Here is a 20,088-nt window from a genome sequence, read left to right as displayed (position 1 = left end):
CGGCCCAGATAGGGTCACAGCTGGCGTATCAGCCGAAGCTGATAACAGGCGCTTCTGACCGTCGCATCCACTTGAGATGTCAATTGGGTCATAAGGTTTAAGTCAGCAGCCTCTTTCAGCCAAAACATAAAGAGGGCAGAAGAGGCAATGAGTACATTCACAGAGAGGAGTAAAGCCAACAAGGGGATGGTTAAAGGCTCACTGGAGCATGATATGTCATGGAAGTAACAAGTGACCAAATGGGAGACCGTTTTTTTTCATAGAAAACAATTACTGTACTGCATTTCTACCTAAAACCCTGAGACACAAATCTGATTGTTAAAAAATAGAACCCCTTGTCTTGAGTGCCCTCTGACCTTTCTGTCTATAACAAACTTAAGGGAAGAGGAGGGTTCCTAGACCTCTACCAGTGCCTGCTTTTAACAAAGACTTTTCCTAACTGACAACTGCAAACCCTTTCTGGTGCAAAAGAGGTCCTGGCTTCTCTTACTACTGGATGCAGTGGCACAGCTGATGCCACAAGCAAGATGCTTACCTTGGCGTTGACAATTTCAATGTGGAGTAGCAGAGAAGCAAGTTCAAGATCTTCACTATAGCTGTTCTTCAGGGGCACTGATCTGTAACCTAGACACAGAAGCCATAATGGAAGGCAAGTCAGAAACCAGAGTCTTCTAAATCAGAAAGTTAAACAGCCAAACAAATTAACCAAATAATTTATTTATAATAGTCCTGTTCTGCTGTTAGGAATTTCCTGTTCATTATATAGACATCCATCAGACATGAGGCTAAGAGTGATCCAGCAGATATCTGGACATGCTACAAATGTGTGATGGAGTCCCTCACCAAAGGCTCCTGAGCAGCTGTGGGATAACTGCACAAGTCCTCTTACTGGTTGGCAATGAATGAAAGAACAAAAAACTGAGGCTAGGACTAAACAGTTCTCAAGATGGGAGGAAGAAGTGAGGTTCTCTGAGAAACTGGGGGAGCTGGAGCTAATTAATTTGCAAGTAGAAAGTGAGGAGCGACAGGTCAGTCGGAGGTGTAAAAATCTGTGGATGATAGCTAACTCTTAGGAGAGCATAATACCCAGAGTATTGCAAACAGCTGCACAAGGATCTCCCATCTGACTAAGCAGAAAAATAGCAAATGATGTTCAACAGTCTGTTAGTGTAAAGCGATGCACACAACAGCAAACAGAATCCTAATTTTGGCAAGATTTGAACATGTAGTGCTTATGAAGTTATGGATCTCTTATCATACGATCAGCATCCTTGCCCAATGGGACTAAAGTGGAGAATGTGGCAGGATCCTGAGCAGACAGTGCTAGCCAAGGAAGTAAAATTTGTAGCTGTGGAAGGGAACAAGGGGATGGAATAGTGCCAGTACCTGTTTTAAGGCCCTTGACGGGGAAAGTAGCCTGAGCCAAGAAGTTGGGGTCACTGAACATGTCCTCCTCATAGACGACAAAGCGGAGGAAGGCAAACTCTGGATTATTAATGTCGAAGACAAACTGCTTGACCAGCCAGACAGGATTGAGGCCATTGTCAGCTGTGAGGGAAGGAAGGTGAGGGAAAATCAGGACACATCAGTGTGCAGCGAGAAACCCAAATCCCAGAGCCCAAGAAAACATTGCATGATGAGGTGTAAGGGATTTGGTTGCGCATTTAGTGTCTTGGTTCACCGGCATACATTTGCCATTTGAGCAAGGGTTGCCCAGCAGAATGAATGTGTGACTCTGCATGTTGAGATTTACGCAATGCAACCCCAATGTAGAAACAGGCCACTGTCAATCTTTGACATCCCCAGCTATAGTGGAGAGTTCAAGCTGAGAGATAGGAGGTTGTAGAGAGATCTTTCTTTGCCTGAGGTATCTGGGGTACATGCTTCACTGTAGAGTATGTAATACAGGGCTAGGTGAACCAATGATTTTCCATGAAGCAGCTTTCCTTGTTCGCACAGCATTTTTTAAAACATCTATTTGCTTTCAATTCCATTATTTGTTTAATTCTGTTTTAACATTTTTGTGCTGTGTACTTTTAGCTGTAATCTGTTTTAACTTTTGTAAGATGGTTCGAGTTTCAAGCTGGAATAATGAGAACAATGATGGCCAGGACAATTTATGCGGGTCACATCTTCACAAATGGACATTTGCAGGGATCATTCAGTAGAGGGCTGCAATTATGTTACTACATGGCAGAGCTGGCAAAGTGCACAATGTGCATAGCATACCAATGTGCATCAGGCACACTTGCTGGTATTCCAGTGTGCTTTGTTACAGTTTACTAACAGGGTTTTCTTAGCGCCTCTGCTACTTAGCAAAGTCTGTGTATGGTTACATAATGTAAAATGTGATCTAGAATTCCAACTGCAGCCAGAATCCTCTTGAGTTATGAATGCATAAACACCACAGCTATGCACTGACTCTCATCCCAATCCCCCCAAACCCCAAGTATCGGGCAACAGGGACTGCAACTGTTGGGGGTCAGTTACCCTGTTGCTCAAATGATGCTAATTAATATTCATCTCCTGTGAGCAACCTCCATTGCAGCAGCCAGAAGTGAGGTCCCTTGTGCAATTTTTCCTCAGACCATAGATTACTACAGTCAGCTGCTTCCCAAGTGACAGCAGAACAGACCTCTATCCTGAAGAGCGGGAACTGGGGGACTTTCATGATCCCAACAGATAGCCTGAACTAGAGCATACATAGGAATTGTGAATACGACCCAGTCACAAGTGTGTAACTTTAGGTTATGCATTTGTAACTTCCCAAGAGGATTCTGGCCAAGAGCAGCAACCACAGCAAAGCCTAACCTTTCCTCATGAAGGGCTCATCTGTGTGGTCACAAACACTAGCCATTTAAACCAGATTTGGAGGAGAAACACTAGGAAGTATACAAAACCTAACTGCAGTGAATGATTAAAAAACATTTGTATTCCAATTGAGGTGGAGGCAGGTGTTTGAGGCTCAGGAAGACCCTTATGTTAGCAAAACTGGCCTTAACATGGAATTTTGTTTGGTGAAAGGAGAGCCACCCTTCCCCCTGCCATCAGGAGAGCAGTCCTCTCACCTACAACCTCCGTCTTGTTCTTGCTGTTGTCAAATTCAGAGCCGCAGACCTCCACCTCCACAAAGGGGCAAACAATGCTGCGGCCGTTCTTGGGGAGGTGTCGGGCCCCTAGGATCTGTGGGGAGAAAGACCAGGATAGGATAGGTTAGGTCAGTGGTCTCCAACCTTTGGTCTTCCAGATGATCTGGACTTAAGCTTACACAATTCCTGACTGTTGGTCAAGTTGGTTGGAGCCTCTGGGAGATAAAATCCAAAAACAAACAGAGAACCACTGGGTTAGATTAAAGTGGGGCAAGTGCCACCCCATAGTCTGTTTCTGGAACCCTGAGGCACCACCTCAACAAAACTGTTTTGGAAAAAATAACTATGGCTCCAAACTTGGAGGGATGGAGTCAACATTTTTGGATACCTCCTTCACAGATTATTTGAGAGCCAGGAGAGGCCTTTTGGGTCTGTTGGGAAAGGGCCTCCTGTGCCAAAGACATGACAAAATCATGTGTTTCATTTTAGGGGTCATTTGGGGACAAAAAGATGAATTGGGAGTTTCTGCAGCCCTCCAAGGTCCCTGGCAATGGGGGTCAATTCAGCCTGGACGAAGGAAAATGTGGGAAGGAAGCTGAGCCATATCCCCGCTAACCCTGAGAGGAGGGACAGTGCTGGTCTGCCCCGTTGCCTTCTCCCTTGCCAGCCTCCTCCCACTAGGCTCACATGCCTGGAGCTGGACTGTGATGGGCTCCACGTGCTTCAGGCTGCTCTTGTCAAAGGGGTCGAAGAGATCGTCCCTCATGATGTCTGGCTGCAGCACGAAGCCACTGCGTCCCCCCAGCGTGAAGAGCGACTGGTTCAGCTGCATTGGCTTGTCTAGAAACAGCAACGGAAAGAACACCGGCCCTTATTCATTTCCTGGCAGAGGAAAGGCATTCCCGGTAACTTGGGAAATCCCCTCCAGCAAAAGAACGGTCACAGAGAGCTATTTATTTGAGTCATCTTTGTTTTTATGAAAATATTTACATCCTGTGCCCTATCTGGAGATCTCAGGGCAGGGTACTACCCCCCACAACCCCCCATTCTGACAAATTTAAACTGTATAAGTACTAAAAATTATTGTAAAAGGCTAAAAATATATTAAACCAAAAAGATAAAATTAGAAAAAATTAAAATAGCTTGAAATGAAATCAAAGTCATGTGGAGTTTTTACTTAAATTAGTTAGGTCTCCAGAACTTTCCAGAACCACCATGTTTTCTCCTGGCACCTGAACCACGGCCAAAAAGGATCACTTTTTTGTGGTTTTGGGATGTTATTGTACTTTGCTACATAGCCAAGACAGCTACCCCTATATATGGAAGATGTCATAAGATACTCTGCACTCTCCGTAGAGGTCAAGACAATTAAATTGAGGCTGTTCTACTCAGGCCATATCATGAGAAGACATGAGTCCCTTGAAAAGACAATGATGCTCAGCAAGGTGGAAGGCAGTGGGAAAAAGGGGAGGCTGCATTTCAGGTGGATGGACTCAGTCAAGGAGGCCCCAGCTGCTTAGTCTGCAAGGCCTGAGCATGACTGTAGATGACAGGAGGACTTGGAGGTCTCTCATTCATAGTGTCACTGTAAGTCAAACTCAACTTGAAGGCAGTTAACAAGATACCAAATCATAATTTAAGCTGGTTGTGCAGGGAGTTTCCACTGACCAAAAAGTGAGTCCATATAAAACAATATGTAATGCAGAAGATTTTTGAGTGGAGAGAGGGATTCCTAGAGAAGAAGCCCTTGTGCCTCAGACCCAGTTAGTACCTCACCAAGGGCCCCTGGGCAAACTGAGAAGTCATGGGATAAACACTAAACTCCTCTTGTTTGTTTAATTCTATGAAAACATTTATTTGTTGTTACGTTATGCCAAATCAGCTTTGTGAGAGCTCCAAGAGCCACAGCATCTTCCGCTGAATCAATCCACCTGCGCAATGCACCCCTCTGCCAAGAAGAAATTCTGGAGCCCTGTCCAAGCATAGCTGCCTGAGAAGCGATGAGCCACCACAGCAAGTGCTAGTGTAAGGTGGAACAAATTACCGGGTGTCTGGAAGTTGAGGGCCACTAACTGGCTGCCACAGATCCACATTGGCAGCGGGTCATAGTTGGAGGAGTCCAGGCGTTGCCCCTTGGGGTAGATGCGGCTCAGCTGCCGGCGGTTGTACTGCAGGAATTTCTTGCCCTTGCTGCGGTTGGCATACTTCTCAGCCTTGGTTTCAGGGAAAGAAGACATGTCCCGGTAGCAGGCTTTCTCTGTGCCAATCTCTGGAAGGGAGAAAATGCCAATGGAGTTGGGAATTTAGGAGAGAAACGACTGAAGGGCCATTGATGGGAGGTTCATGATCACACAAAGGGAGCTCACACTGTCAAAATGACTCAATAGCTTTCAAAATGTCCATGCTTGAGCTCAATGTAGCCAGTCTAATAAATCCATGCATAGGTATATTAATGTACAGGCTTCTGGTCCTATTAGTGTCATATCCTATTGGTGACATAGGCAGGTGAAAGTCCCTCAAGGAAAGCAACTGGCCATTTTGTCTGATGTGCAATAGCCATATTCAGTTCAAGGTTGTGGAAACAGAGTTATAGAGGTGGTCCCACCATATGTGTTAATGCAGTGTACACTGAAGTACATCAATGTGGGTTTGGTTGTGCAACACTACCGTGGAATGGTGATATGTAACTCCATGAATGTTCAGTTATGCTCTGCATTTGATCAATGTAGGATCTCAGGCTGCTTTTTTTAAAGGGGACTCATTCCCGCAACAGGAAAAGGGGAGAACAGTCCAAACATACTCCTTTCTGCTCAGAAAGGTTGCCTTACAGTTCAGTGGCAGAGCACATGCTTTGCACAAGGAAGGTGTCAGTTTCAGTCCCCAGTATTTGAAGCTTTAAAAAAAGATCAGGTAGCAAATTCAGTGGAAATGCCACTCCCTGTCCAAGACTTTGGACAGTTGCTGCCAGTCAAAGCAGGCAATACTGAATTGAGGAAGACAGTCTGATATGGAACAAGGCAACATCTTATCTTCCTTCCTTGAATGAATGAATGAATGTGGAACAGAAACCAGGATGCATCAACATTGTAGAAATAATGGAGTTTGACACCACTTTAATTACCATAGATCCATCCTATGGAATCCTGGGATTTGTAGTTTTACAAGGTCTTTAGCCTTCTCTGCCAAAGAGTGTTGATGCTGTACCAAACTATCAGTTCAAGGATTCTGTAAGATGGAGCCATGGAAGTTAAAAGTGTGGTCAAACTGCATTATTTCTACAGTGCAAATGCACACCTTGCGTTATCATTGGTCTGAATCAAAATGTTAGTCCCAGTTGGAGGGGATCCATTGTATCGGTAGGATTTACCTATGTATTGTCTCACCATCCAACAGTGGATTCAACTGGTCTACTTTAATTTGGGACTAACCGTCGTGTCCTATGCACTCCCTACTTGTCCACTATTGATAAGAGGGCTCCTGAATTTAATAGAACTGAAAATCTTATTACTTTCAACTGCTTCTCTGCATGGATACAGGTAGATGGCCAGTCTTGACATTTCTCAGCACATGTTTCTTATCTCTCTCAGACCCAACTGTGCACCTCCCGCATTTTATAGTGCTCTAGGCACAGGGGAGAGAAGGGATAAGGCATTGGGATGGAGGAATTCAGAGAGGGTGCCCTCCGGCTGACATGTGCCCCTACACTTTCCATTGCATGCAAGTTGGTGGTGTGTGTGAGGAGACTCACTCTCTTCATCAAAGGGCACCGGGCGACAGTACACAACCAGCTCTGAGAGCTCCAGGGCAATCTTCTTCCTCCGCTCCATGATCTTTCCTTCTTGCATCTACACAAGACACACAAGGGAAAAGGTCAGAAGGAAACCTGACAGCATCTGGCCTCTCTTCCAGTATCTCACACAGCCACAGCATAGGAATACCAATGGAGTCCTCTTATTTTATTTATTTCATTTTTATGCCACCTCTCTCCCAGAAAAGGACCCAAAGAGGCTCAGAGAGAAAACCATTTTAAAAAATACAGTGGGTTTATGTATGTAAGGGTTTATATTTTTAAGTATTAATTGTGTTGATTTTAAAATTTAATAAACATATTATTTTAAAAAATACAGTGGGTCCTTGGTATCTGCTGGGGTTTGGTCCCAAGGCACCCCCCCCCCCCCCCGTGGATACCAAAATCTGTGGATGCTCAAGTCCCATTACATACAGTGGCATAGTAAACAGTGTCCCTTATATATAAAACTGAAAAATCAAGGTTTGCTTTGGGTAATTTATATTTTTTAAAAATAGTTTCAAACTGTGGATAGTTGAATCTGTGGATAAAGAATTCATGGATACAGAGGGACAACTGTATTGGATATTATGGTCGTAGACGTTGCTCACAGATTTTCATCACTGCTGGATCTCACCATTCTCCATTTTCGCACATTCATGCATGAATGAAAGGCATGAAAGAGTCTGATGGGAATAGTCAAATCATTCTCTGTGCTGTCCATCACAATGTACAACTAGGCCAGGCTCTGCACCTAAACCAGTGAAGGCCAATTCAATGCCAGGACAGACCAGGCCATTCTGAGGACAGCTGTGGCTAAAGAATCTGAAACCTTTTCTCCAGCACAGTGGGCTCATGTGTCCCTAATGTGGGGCCTGCAAAGCCTGGAGGTTTGCAAACAGTACACTGAGCATCCAAATGCTAGTCTGCAAAGTGATTATCTCTGAATAAAGCCAATAGACATGAGGGCTGCTGCAACACAGAAATAAAGAAGTTTGACACCACTTTAACTGACACAACTCAGTGCTATGGAATTCTGGGATTGGTAGTTTTATGAGATATTTAGCCTTCCTTGTAAGAGAGCTCTGATGCCCCACCGAAGTACAAATCCCAGAATTTCATAACACTAAGCTATGGAAGTTAAAGTGGTGTTAAACTGTTTTATTTTTGCAATGTGGCAGCAGCCCCAAAAGAAAACAGTATCCCATCGTGAATGGAAATATCCTTCCTAGAGCAGAATGGCCGATACATTACACATATAATCGGAGCACAGAAAACTATTGATTTGACTTGCAAAGATAAGAGCCTTCATAATCCTTTCCTCCATTTCCCTTTTGCTGTCTCCTTTCTTTTCTGTCCATCAACCGCTAGCAAACTACTTGCATGTCTTTAAGGAAACCCACACACATATATATGAATATGCCAACCACTGCAAGACTTGGGGGATTCCCCATCCTATGTCCAACCAGAAGACTCTTCTAGGGACTCACCCGGGCGTCTGCATTCTGTGTGGCCTCTCGGATCTTGGCCACCCAATCATTGAGCTCCTCCTGGGTGTCGGTGGCAACGTCCAGCGACTGGGATGGGTGGGTCATCTGCTGGGAATGGATGGTGAAGACAAATGGTTTGGAGCTCCTCCCGTCTTTGGAGATAACTACAAGGACACCAGAGGGGGGCGGCTTTACTTGAAAAGGCTCCCACTGTAGGATTCCTCCGAGGAGCAAGCCAGTGACATGACTGTTCCTGCTCTCCAGGTGATGGGTCAGGGAAGGGATGGGGCACATGGCATTGTGGCAGGGGGCTTTGTCTATGGAGAACATCCCTCCTTAAGGAGAGGAAGTCTCAGAGGACCCTATCTCCACAAATGCAACACCAGAAAGGGTTCCTGCGTGTTTTGTGGGGCAGTGTGTCTATGTGCCTACAAGTCACCCGTCAACTTCTGGTTACCCGATTAATTTCCTGTTTGGATTAGGCAAGGTTTCCTCAGAGATGGTTTTGCCAGTTCCTTCCTCTGCAATATAGCCTACACCACCTGGTATCCATTAGCGGTCTCCCATCCTAGTATTAACCAGGGCTGACTCTGCTTAGCTTCCAAGATCAGAAAAGATCTGGTGCCTTTGAGGCAGTTAGGCCTGTGTGTGTGTGTGTGTGTGTGTGTGTGTGTGTGTGTGTGTGTGTATGTGCCTTTTGACTTCTGGTGACCCCACAGATTTCATCAGGTTTTCTAGGCAAGGAATCCTCAGAGGTGGTTTTGCCAGTTCCATATAGTTTACAGCACTGGTAGTTTCGTATCCAAGTATTAACAAGAGCTGACTTTGCTTTGTTTCTAAGATCAGATGGGTTCTGACAGGGCATTTAGGCACAATTATACATGCTATGACTCCACTGTGGGATTTGGTGCAGTAGAAGAGGGAATTTTAGCAAGTGGTATACCATGCAGAAGGGATTATGGCAGGTGGCATACTAGTTATAGCTTGCATGACAAGCTGTTGTTGTGTGCTTTGGAGTCATTTCTCACTTATGGAGGCCCTAAAGTGAAGCTAGCAAGAGTGGCAATATTTCTTCAGAGGGTATGATGACCTAAATCTCATTATTCACTGCAACCAGAATGGAGCCACTGAATCAATGCAAACTTGCTTAGTCAGCATTTATATGCATGCCATTGATTCAGGGGGTCTACTCCACAAGGAACTAACAAATGGATTTAGGCTGATTTTGTTTGTGTTTCCCAGGATATATCAGTCAGAATCATACACAGGTGTAAGTTGTGCTACCACATATACACTAATTTTTTGCGACAATGAAGAACAGATGCATCCAGCTGATGGTGGTGGCCGTATAGTGCTACATGCAAAACCACCACAGAGATGCAATAATACTCTTAAGAGTTTGCACACTCCACATGCCTCTCTGCACTGCACATTATGTAATGAAGTGAGAGCTATGTACATTCATTGTTTCTCATAAACTGTGCTACGGTGATATTTAGTATGGAAATATTGCAGTGCTAATGTAGAGTAACTCCGTTGGTGGACATTTATATTTCCCTAAGGCTATGTAGGGTCTTGACCTTGGTCTTTAGGGATTCAGGTGTTGCCCTCCCCTCCCAGAAGGTAAACAGGTAGAGCTAACTCCAGTGGTATCTTCTGTGGACACTCACCCACATGGCAGGACGGGACATCAATGAACCCTTTCAGGAAGTTGCCCAGGGGGCTGTTCTCTACAGACTGAAAGAGAGATAGAGAAAAGGACAGAGTAGAGATTGTTAAGAGGAAAACTAGAATGATGGGAGTTAACCAGCAAAACACTTTGCAAGAAAAATTCATATACTTAAGTAAGAGTTGTAACACCAATGTGGTATGCAGATGCTCCTAGGGTGCATCTGCACTGCAGAAACAATGCTGCTTCACACCACCCCAATCACTACGGCTCCATCCTACAGACTCCCGGGACCTGAAGTCTTGTGAGGGACCAGAACACTTGAGTAGAAAAGGCTAAAGATCTTGAAAAACTACAAATCCCAGTATCCCACAGGATGGAGCTTTAGTATTTCAAATGGTGTCAAACTGCATCCCCTCCCCTCCAGCAATACCTTCCACCAAACTTTGCATCCAACGGAAGCCATTTGTCCACAGCAGAAGCCGGCACCACTGGCGCATGGACATGTGAACAGTGCACCAGGGCAACAGACATCTGCTCATACACAGCATTTCCTTGTTGTTGTGTGCCTTCAAGTCGTTCCCAACTGGTAGCAATCTCAAGGCGAAAGTACCATGGGGTTTTCTCTGCAAGATTTCTTCAGAGTGGGTTTGTCTTTGCCTTCCTCTGAGGCTGAGAGAGTGAGACTTGCCCAAGAGCACCCAGTGGGTTTCTGTGGCCAAATGGGGATTTGAACTCTGGTCTCCAGAGTCACAGTTCAATGCTCAAACAACTACATCATGCTGGCTCTCAGAATGTTGCCAATCCAATTAGCATTCCCTGCCTGGGAAAGAACAGCCCATGTTTATGTGCCATTCACACACTCTCTCCAGTGCAACGGAGATTTCACAAAAGAATTGTAGAATCATAAGAGTTGGAAGAGACCACAAGGGTCATCCAACCAGCCCCCTTCTGCCATGCAGGAACACTAATCAAAGCACTCCTGACAGATGGCCATCCAGCCCTCCAGTTAAAAACTTCCAAAGAAGGAGTCCACCAGACTCTGCCCAACCATCATGTGATTACATGAGTGTAGATTTATACCACATAGATTTATAATATACACTTGACAAGAGTGAGCATCCTTCCAAAGTATGGAACATTTCAGAAGGTAATGCAGACTAACAAAGGCACAGCACCCTAAACTCAGCCCACATGCCAGCTCCAATAAAGAGACAAGTTCCAGCACCAGATATCCATTTGATGCAGACATTATTCTGCACACATTCTTTCCCTCTTGGAGGAGAAGCCTCTCAAGAAAATCAAGGAACGAAATTTCTGTGAGAATGACTTTGGTCTATCAGATAATTCAGAGCAACTGCACAAGTGGAAAGAATAGCGCTTAAGCTGTATTTTTTTAAAAAACCCAACAGTTTAAAGTTAAACTACTGTAGCCAATATTAACCCAACATTTTTCCAAGTAAAATCCAGAGCAGAATACATTTTTGTTTGTGTTCCTGCTGGTCCCACCTACAACACCAGCGTCTGATATATGTGTGTGTGTGGATAAGGATTTAAACTCACAGCTTCATCCTGCTCTGCCACGGAAATGTTCATGATCTCCTCAACATAGTTGGCAGGGAACCAAAGCTGCTTCTTGCCCCCGTAGTCTCCGCGCCACCTGGAAGTGGTAACAGCAACAAGGCAAGCAGACTGACTTGGGGAGCATTAGGGGAGTCAACACTGCATGCAATGGCAGGGAACAGCTGGGATAGGAGAACAGGAAAGGAGCTGTTAAAAACAGCGTATCTTATCAGCAACACATGCACAGAGATGGATTGTAATCCTATTGGTGACTCGGACCAGTTACACAGAGTGAGGCCTTTTGCTGGCTTCTCTAAGGAGGTCTCCTAGACTTTCTTATGGAAGCATCCCCATCTCTCCCTGAGTTGCATAAGTCTGCAGTACTTCCAGATAGAAGGGTGGGCACAACTCCATCTTCCCTTTGCCAATGTGGATAAATTACTTCAACCCTCAAGCCCTCTGGTGCAGGTGAGACATTGTATTTTCTGCAATTTTCTGGAAGAGAACTTAAAATCATGGTTCCACACATTCTGTATCACCATGGTGCCCTCCAGATAAGCTGTACTACTAGTTCCAGAATCACTACCCAGTTGGGGAAGGCTGTGCTCTCTTATCCAGCAACAGTCCACCTTATAGCCAAAATCTTTCCATAACATGGATTTCACTGAAGTCCCTTGCAATGTATATTAACGGATTCATGTTTCTAGTTCCCATTCCTTTCACTGCTTCTTGTTCTTGTTTTAATGCTTTCCATTAAATGCTGCAATAGCACCACTGAGAAAGGGCCTCTTGAATGACATCACAGATCAAATTCTATCCCCGGTCCAGTGGGGTGTGAGCCTGCATTAAGAAATATAGCAGGGGTGGGGTGAGGATATAGATTGCCATCCACAAACAAATAACCTTATCGGGTCATCCTGCTTTCCTGACTCCAGTACTGAAACATACAAGAGCCACTTGACATATTATGCTGCTTTCTGTGTAAGTGCACATATCCACATGGCAAGTGCACATAGGTACCGATACCACAGAAGAGCCAAGTCTGACTACCTTAGCTCCTACTTAAGGATGGCTTCCTGAGACTGCCTTCCTCAAAATTCAGGAAGACTCACCATCCTCCATCCTGCTTGTCAACATTATGAATAATGGCTTGTTTGCAGAAGGACAGCTCATCTTCCCGCTGCGCTTTGTAGTCATACAAGGCCTTCACTGTACACTACAAAGAAAAGGAGACATTGCCATAAGGTTTGTGCTAGAAATAACACTGTTAAAATTAAGTGTTAAGGGAACCACAGTCTATGCACTGGGGAAAAAACCAACTTTTGTTTAGATAAATGACACAGATGTGTTAGTCTGTTTCAGTAAAAATGATATAAAGGAATCAGGTAGCACTTTGGAGACTAACTGAGAAATAAAAGTTTCCAGTCCATGAAAGCTTATGCTATAATGCCTTTTTCTTAAATTAGTGTCCAAGGTACTACAGGATTCCCTCATATCTTTTTTGTACAGACTAAGCTTGCCAAATCTTGCTTGCTCTGCTTAATTTCTTCTGCTTTAGGATGCTTATTTTCTGAAGGACTGGCTAATGGGAGGAAGGAGAACACGGAGATCACAAACAGCATGACAGTCACAATATGGGACACAGAATAGTAGAATCACAGAATCCTAGAGTTAGAAGAGACCTGAAGGGCCATCCAGTCCAACCTGCCATGCAGGAAGCTTTTTTAACAGCATTGGCTGTTCTTTCCATGTTATTATTGCTTCTGGTACCAAGTTTTCTGTTGAAGCGGTAATGTGCAGGAACACATCAACACATTAACTGAGGGATACCTGTATCTCACAGGAGCCACGGGGAGCAGAGTATTGGCAAGAATAGGGTATAGGCTTTGTTGTTGCCATGTGCCTTCACGTTATTTCCAACTTATGGAGACCCTTTGGCGGATTTTTCTGGGGCTGAGAGAATGTGACTCACCCAGTGGGTTTCCATGGCCAAGTGGGGAATCAAACCCTGTTCTCCAGGGTTATAGTCCAATGCTCAAACCACTATACCATACTGGCTTACCCCTTGTTAAAAAGAGAAATGTCCAGGTAGACAGTGAAGGTGCTGCAGCTGCAGAGGCTGCTGGAAATAATGTCTCCTGTCTCTTCATCCGGAAAAGAGGGGAAACAGCTTTTTTCAGTGTAGCTGATTTTATCTGCTCCCTTGAAGTTTCCATAATTTCTTTTCAAACACAACATAGAGGTGGGATATGCAATTTTAAAAGAATAAACATAAATAATACAGGAGACACAGCATCATTTAGGTCCCGCTCACTTACCCTGGCCATGGGCATCTTGTTGGCCTCCACATAAAAGTGAGGGGTGCGCACCTCATACAAAGCTCCATAGTCTAATTCCTGCAAAGAAATGGAGGCCTGTTAACAGCATCTTCTGATGCTTGAAATAAGAGTGAATGTATTCAGTGGTAATAGCGTATACTGAGTCTAATCTAAGGCTAGAATCCTCTTGCGACTTACCACAGATAATTGGGGAATGTCACAGTGTCAGAATATTTTTTTAAGGTTGAGGAAGATGGTATCCAATGCTGGCTATGCCATGATTTTGCCAGGCTGTGCACCAGCTGCCAGATGGAGACTGAAAGCAGCTCTGCCTTCCCTCTTGCTGCAGCCCAGCTGGCTGCCTCTGCCCTTAGCTGCACTGGCCCCCCTTCACTTTTTGTCCTGTGCATGATACTTTAAAGAGGGATCTAAGAAAAGGTCAGGTTCCTGCCTTAAGGGCTTTACAATTAGGGAGGGAGGCATCAAAGGCTGGAGAGGCCAAATTCACCAGGTCAGAAAGTGAGAGAACACAGAATTTGGAAAAGTCACTTTTTTGGACTACAACTCCCAGAATCCTGCAGCCAATTTAGGGATTCTCCTAGTCTGACTGAAGGATTCCAGGAACTGCAGTAAAAAACAATATTTCCAAGCTCTGAATATAACTGTTTACATTTCATTTCTGTGGAGCAAGGGATCTTTCCTTTGCTTCAGAGGAGCATGATCCAGACATTGGTGTGTGCATTAATATAATCTGCCCTTCAACAGCCCAAGACACTGGATGTATCCACACTGCACAGTTATACTGCTCTGACCCAATTTTAACATTCTTGATTCCATCCTGAGACTTGTAGTTTGCTCCTAGAGAGCACTAGTACTTTGGTTTAGAAAAAGAACAGAAGAGCAATAATGAATTTTAGATCCTTCCTTAACAAAGTCTAAGCTTCCCTAGCATTTAGCCATAGCATTTAAGGTGGGAGTGCACTGCAGTGTGGATGTACTCACTGACTTTCCATTGTTGCAAGTTTGTGCACAAATATGTTTATTGAAATTGCTCTTTTTATCTGTTGTATTTCTCACTCTCACCCTTTCAGAACAGAGGACATGGGGAGGTATGTTCCTACCAGAATGTTTGGCAGCAACCAGAGACTGATTCCAGCAGTTGTGCTCTGGCAGCAATAGTCTCAGCCTCAGGGTACTTTGCTTTATTCCTCCTGAACTTTCCCAGGTTTTGGGAGGAAGACAAGAAGAAGCAGCAAACAACATCCTGGCTGTAAAACAACACTGACTCACCGCCGTGCCCATCTTCTCAAGTGTCTCCTCATTGATGGGATAACGCAGCTTCATCTTCCGGTACAAGGGATGTTTCTCATAGTAGCTGACCAGGTCCAGGAGACTCTCAAATTCTGCTGAGCTGCCCAACATGAAAAGCCGTCCCTCTTGCTGAATGCGGCAGTGCTTAATCTTGCCTTCTGCCCTGCATGCAGCCAACACGCAGCCCAGGAAAAAACAACAACACCCCATTAAAACGGATCCTAAACCACCAATGCTCAGGCGAGAAGCAGCAGGTTTAAATGAAAAGATTTATCGCATTACAAAAGTAAGCTGTGATAGCAACATAGCAACAGCAAGTACATTTCTATACTTTTTGTGGGTTTTTCGGGCTATGTGGCCATGTTCTAGAAGATTTTCTACCTGACGTTTCGCCAGCATCTGTGGCTGGCATCTTCATTTCTATACTGCTTACCAGTGCACTTAAGCACTCCCTAAGTGGTTTACAGTATGTAAGCTCATTGCTCCCATCAAGCTGGGTACTCAGTTTAGTCACTTCAGAAGGATGCCAGGCTGAGTTAACCCTGAGCCCCTGGCTGGTATTGAACTCACAACCTTGTGGTTTGTGAGTTGAGTGGCCGCAGTACAAGCATTTAACCTTTGTGCCACCAGGGTGATAGAAAAGTGGCTTTCTGCTTACCTCTCTATGCACACTCGAAGCACTTCTATATTATTTCCCAAGAGTCATAAAAGCTTGCCTTTTGTTGAGCTGGAAAAATCTGTTTGGCGAAAAGCACACTTTTATGACTGTCTCCCTCTAGAAGGAGAACAGAAGTGCTACGATATCATATGGAGAGGTAAGCAGAAAGCTTCTTCTCTATTGCTGTGTCTCAGGTTACTTTTGTAATGCAATAAGGCTTTCAGATTCTTATTAAAACTGTTGACATACACTGCTCCAATCAAACATTTGCTTCACACACCCCTCTCCTGTTTGCTACTGGAGCAACAAGCGGTATAGGCTATTATAAGGCTTTCCTGCATTTATCTATGTCACTTTTTTCATGGGTGGCTGAGCTAGTGACACCTTTGTTTTCTGATGGTTCAATATATACAAACTTTGTTTCATGCACAAAATTATTTAAACGATTTGGTTCAAAATTACCTTCAGGCTATGTGCATAAGGCATACAGTCAGCCCTCAAGTACCAGCAGGCTAACCATCTGTGGATGGCCCTGCCTCATTATTGTCAATTGTGGCGTGTGAATGCATTTGTGCTGACGTGGGCACACACACATCAGCGTCCACTGACACTAATGTGACTTCAGGTCCCATGATATTTGCTATCTGCAGGGGGCCCAGAACCGAACCTCCAGCAATACAGAGGGCCAACTGTATATGAAACATAAATCAATTTTGTGTTTAGACTTGGATCCCATTTCCAAGATATCTTATTATGTATGCATATGCAAATACAAATTCCAAAATCCCCAAAAAACCTGAAATGGAAAATATGGTCCCAAGCATTTCAGATAAGACAGACAATTTTTATGCTGTATTTTCACTATTCTGAGGGCAATTTGTAACAAGAAACATAAAAAGTTTGTGGGAGGGTGATTTTGATCAGAGAGGTGATGAGAGGAGAGGGACACATCAGACCTCTCTGTGTGGGGACTGGAAGTTGCTGGTATTGGAATGCTTAGAGACCATTTTCTCCTCTGAGCCCATAAGAATGCAGAGACTCACCGAAAAGAGATGGCGTAAGAGTTAGGCTCGCTGCGCTTCCGCACCAGGAAGGCTCCATCCCGGGGCACACGCATTAGCATGTGCTCAGCCTGCAGGCGGGTCAGGTTAGCATGGTACCACCTGGTGGGGAGAGAAGATTGGGTTAGCTTGAGACTCTCCAAATGCTTTGGACTTCAATGCCCAGAATTCCTGACTATTGACCATGCTGGCTGGGACTTCTGGGAGCTGAAGAAGTCCAAAGTTTGGGAATCACTGCTCTAACCAGTGAATTATTAAACATCTGTTCCTAAGACCTATAGTGGCCTCAACCCTGTTTGCTGAACCGTTCACATACAAGGCACACACTTCACCAGGTTCCAGCACACCAGTTACTGCCGAAGTTGGGAAGTTTACATCTCCAGGGGAAGAAAAGAGGGCAAGAGAGTGGAAGGAAAGGAGGAGGACTGGGATTTCTCACTCCTTGCTCTCGTGGGCGTTGGGCTGGGGCACAGGGTCTGTCAGTCGCATCTCGAACTCATTGCAGCGCAGTGGCACCTCCCGGTAGTGGCAGATGAGGTTGTAGAGACTGTCAAAGACTAGGTTGTCTGTCAGATAGAACTTGGTGGCTCCGGCTTCTTGCCGAGAGTGGATGCGGCAGTGCTGAACGCGACCAGAACGCCTGCAAAGGAAGGCCACAGGAAAGACAGTTGGGACAAAAACAAATCTTTGACTTTAACCAAAGCCAGTCAACCAAACAAAAACACACAACTCAAGTATAGGCTAAACCTAGGGCCCAAGTTTGGGATCCAAACACGTTAGAAGCTGGGAAAAATCAGTGGGCACTGGAACCCTCCTTTGCAAGTCAGGAAAGGCACAAGGAACTATGCTTATTGCCCAGGCAGCTATTCTGGAACTACAACAGTTTCTTGTCTAGGCCCTGGATTGCACCAAGACTGCTTTTTTAAAAAGGCTGCAGTCTTGCAATCCATCACAACATGCAAACTGTTGCTTGTACCCTTTGTGAAATGTGTTGGCTTATATTTTCCAGTGGCTTTGAGAAAATGATTACCAGTCATCGGTACACAGCAGGGACAAACAACATCCATTTCTGCAGCTCCTAAGAGTGCTTTGCTCCTACTGCAGAAAGTAAAACTGCAGTTTGATAACATCTGGGGGCCCACATGATTCCCACCCCGGCACTCTGGCCAGAATTCTATCAGTAGTCCCACCTAGAGTGAACCCATGGAGTCAACACTTCTGTGAAACTAATTGATTCAATGGATCTAATCAAGTTTGGATGAACTAAGGGAGCCCTGGGGTTTCTGATAGCGTAGAGTTTCAGCATGCCTTCCTTGCCCACAGCCTACCAGAAAGAGAGGGTGTAGTCGCCCACAAAGGTCTCACTCTCCCGTACGAGGAAAGTGCCGTCCTTGCCCCCGGTCTCCGTGCAATACTCATGCAGCAGCTTCTCTGCAATCTGACGCCCATCACGGCCTCCACCCAGTTTGCCGTGGAACCATTTCTCACTGAAGTGCAGTTCGTTGTTGTTCAATTCCTAAAAAAAAAAAAAAAACAACCACACACACACCAGGAGAGGGAAAGAACATGCAATGCGTTAAAGTGTGAAAAAGAGAGAAAGAAGGACAGTTGTTGATTCCATTCCAACATCCTCTCAGTGTAACATATCCACATGTAGACCTATTCTACACTGAGCTATATACTCAACTTCTGATGTACGGTACTTAAAATCCCCTGAAGCCACCCCAGAGAACCATCCGTATGTCATAAAGAGCAGGCTGGCTTGGAGAAGCTACGTCCCCACAGCCAGACGCAAAATGATGATATCGGTGTTGAGATCCACTGGGGTCTTCCAGGGGTCTCAGTGCTGCTGTGATTATTTCATGTCCAGCTTTGAGGCTGCAACCAAATGCTTCCCTGAGCCTTCCTGCTTGCTGCAATGAGCGACTATGCACCAGAAAGTCTCAAGATCAAATCTCACCCTTGCTATAGGTTTGCCAGTTGGTCTTTGGAGAGTCATTATCTCAAGACCTTTATTCCCTTCTCTTCATCTGCAAAGTTGATAATACAGTCAGCCCTTCTTATACATGGATTTTTTAATACACGGATTCAAGCATCCACAATTTGAAAATGTTAAAAAAAAGTATAAATTTCCAATATCAAACCTTGATTTTCCATTTTTATAAGGGACACCATTTTGCTATGTCATTATATTTAATGGGACTTGAGCATCTACAGATTCTGTTATCCATGGAGGATCTTGGAACCAAACCCTATAATAAGGGTCCACTGTAATAACATTAGCCTGCTTTGCAGGGTTGTTGTAATGATAACTGAGATGAATAATCACAAACCAATGGGTGGAAATGCCAGATATGAAGACTGTAAATAAGCATGCTAAATAGTTTTTGTGGATTTTTCGGGCTATGTGGCCATGTTCTAGCAGAGTTTCTTTCTGACGTTTTGCCAGCATCTGTGGCTGGCATCTTCAGGCAATGCTTTGCCTGGAAAAATTGGGTGTAGCAAAGTAAGGACTCAGCAAATGCAAATGGGAAACCATTCAGAGTCAGGGGCTTTCCCAGCAGATAACTGATCACCAATTAGCAGACATTAATCCTCCTTTGCATTAGCCTCCCAGCCTGAGGCCAGCCATTGTCCGGGAATGCTGCCAGCAGACACTTGACAGTAGCTGATAACAGAGCCTTAGCACAGTGGAAGTGAAAGTAAAGCAGACCTTGCAAGGAATCAGTCTGAGAGCAGTCCGAGAAAACAAGCCGAGTTCAGTATTCCAGAAGTCCAAACGTTCCGAGAGTCAAGCCGAAGTCAGGATACCGAGAAACAACGTTGATCAAACAGTCCAAGGTCAAACAGCCAAGAGTTAACGAAGTCCGGTCCAAGGTCAAGGTAACAAAGAATCCAAACACTAGGAGCTAGTGCTAGCAGCAATCACGCCGAGAGATCATGCAATAAACTCTAGCAACCAGCATTAGTCTCTCTCCCACTTAAGTAAGGGAAACTCTCCCTCGTGCCACCTGAGGCTGGTTGGCTAATTGCCTCTCGGCAATTCTCTGTGATCTGCGCCTGCAAGCACTCTCGGCTCTTCTCTCTTTGAAAGAAGGCACCTGCATGCAAGCTTCGTCCCCAGAGTCCCCACTAGGCAGTG

General features: G+C 44.8%; 1 protein-coding gene across 4 annotated transcripts in view; it reads right to left on the bottom strand.

The window, feature by feature from the left end:
- The window catches only part of LOC149317740 (1-phosphatidylinositol 4,5-bisphosphate phosphodiesterase gamma-1-like), a 100,834-nt gene that overhangs the window by 6,046 nt on the left and 74,700 nt on the right, over window positions 1-20,088 (bottom strand). For 3 of the 4 annotated variants that reach the window (XM_089518126.1, XM_089518127.1, XM_089518128.1), the window contains exons 17-31: window positions 18,275-18,462; window positions 17,386-17,586; window positions 16,929-17,048; window positions 15,207-15,390; window positions 13,917-13,994; window positions 12,711-12,814; window positions 11,599-11,695; window positions 10,037-10,103; window positions 8,367-8,530; window positions 6,838-6,934; window positions 5,134-5,358; window positions 3,781-3,929; window positions 3,069-3,183; window positions 1,387-1,548; window positions 536-624 (exon numbers count right to left, since the gene is read on the bottom strand). In XM_089518126.1, the coding sequence (XP_089374252.1) occupies window positions 536-624; window positions 1,387-1,548; window positions 3,069-3,183; window positions 3,781-3,929; window positions 5,134-5,358; window positions 6,838-6,934; window positions 8,367-8,530; window positions 10,037-10,103; window positions 11,599-11,695; window positions 12,711-12,814; window positions 13,917-13,994; window positions 15,207-15,390; window positions 16,929-17,048; window positions 17,386-17,586; window positions 18,275-18,462 (2,040 nt within the window). Of the gene's footprint in view, window positions 1-535; window positions 625-1,386; window positions 1,549-3,068; window positions 3,184-3,776; window positions 3,930-5,133; window positions 5,359-6,837; window positions 6,935-8,366; window positions 8,531-10,036; window positions 10,104-11,598; window positions 11,696-12,710; window positions 12,815-13,916; window positions 13,995-15,206; window positions 15,391-16,928; window positions 17,049-17,385; window positions 17,587-18,274; window positions 18,463-20,088 lie in introns of those variants that run through there. The other variant, XM_089518129.1, reaches the window with a different exon arrangement.

This window comes from Sceloporus occidentalis, unplaced genomic scaffold (genome assembly GCF_023333645.1).
Source record: "Sceloporus occidentalis isolate IW3139 unplaced genomic scaffold, rSceOcc1.0.p SCAF_3, whole genome shotgun sequence".
Lineage (NCBI taxonomy): Eukaryota > Metazoa > Chordata > Lepidosauria > Squamata > Phrynosomatidae > Sceloporus > Sceloporus occidentalis.
The sequence above is the reverse complement of the archived record's forward strand: the minus strand, read 5'-3'. Positions and strand labels throughout refer to the sequence as shown.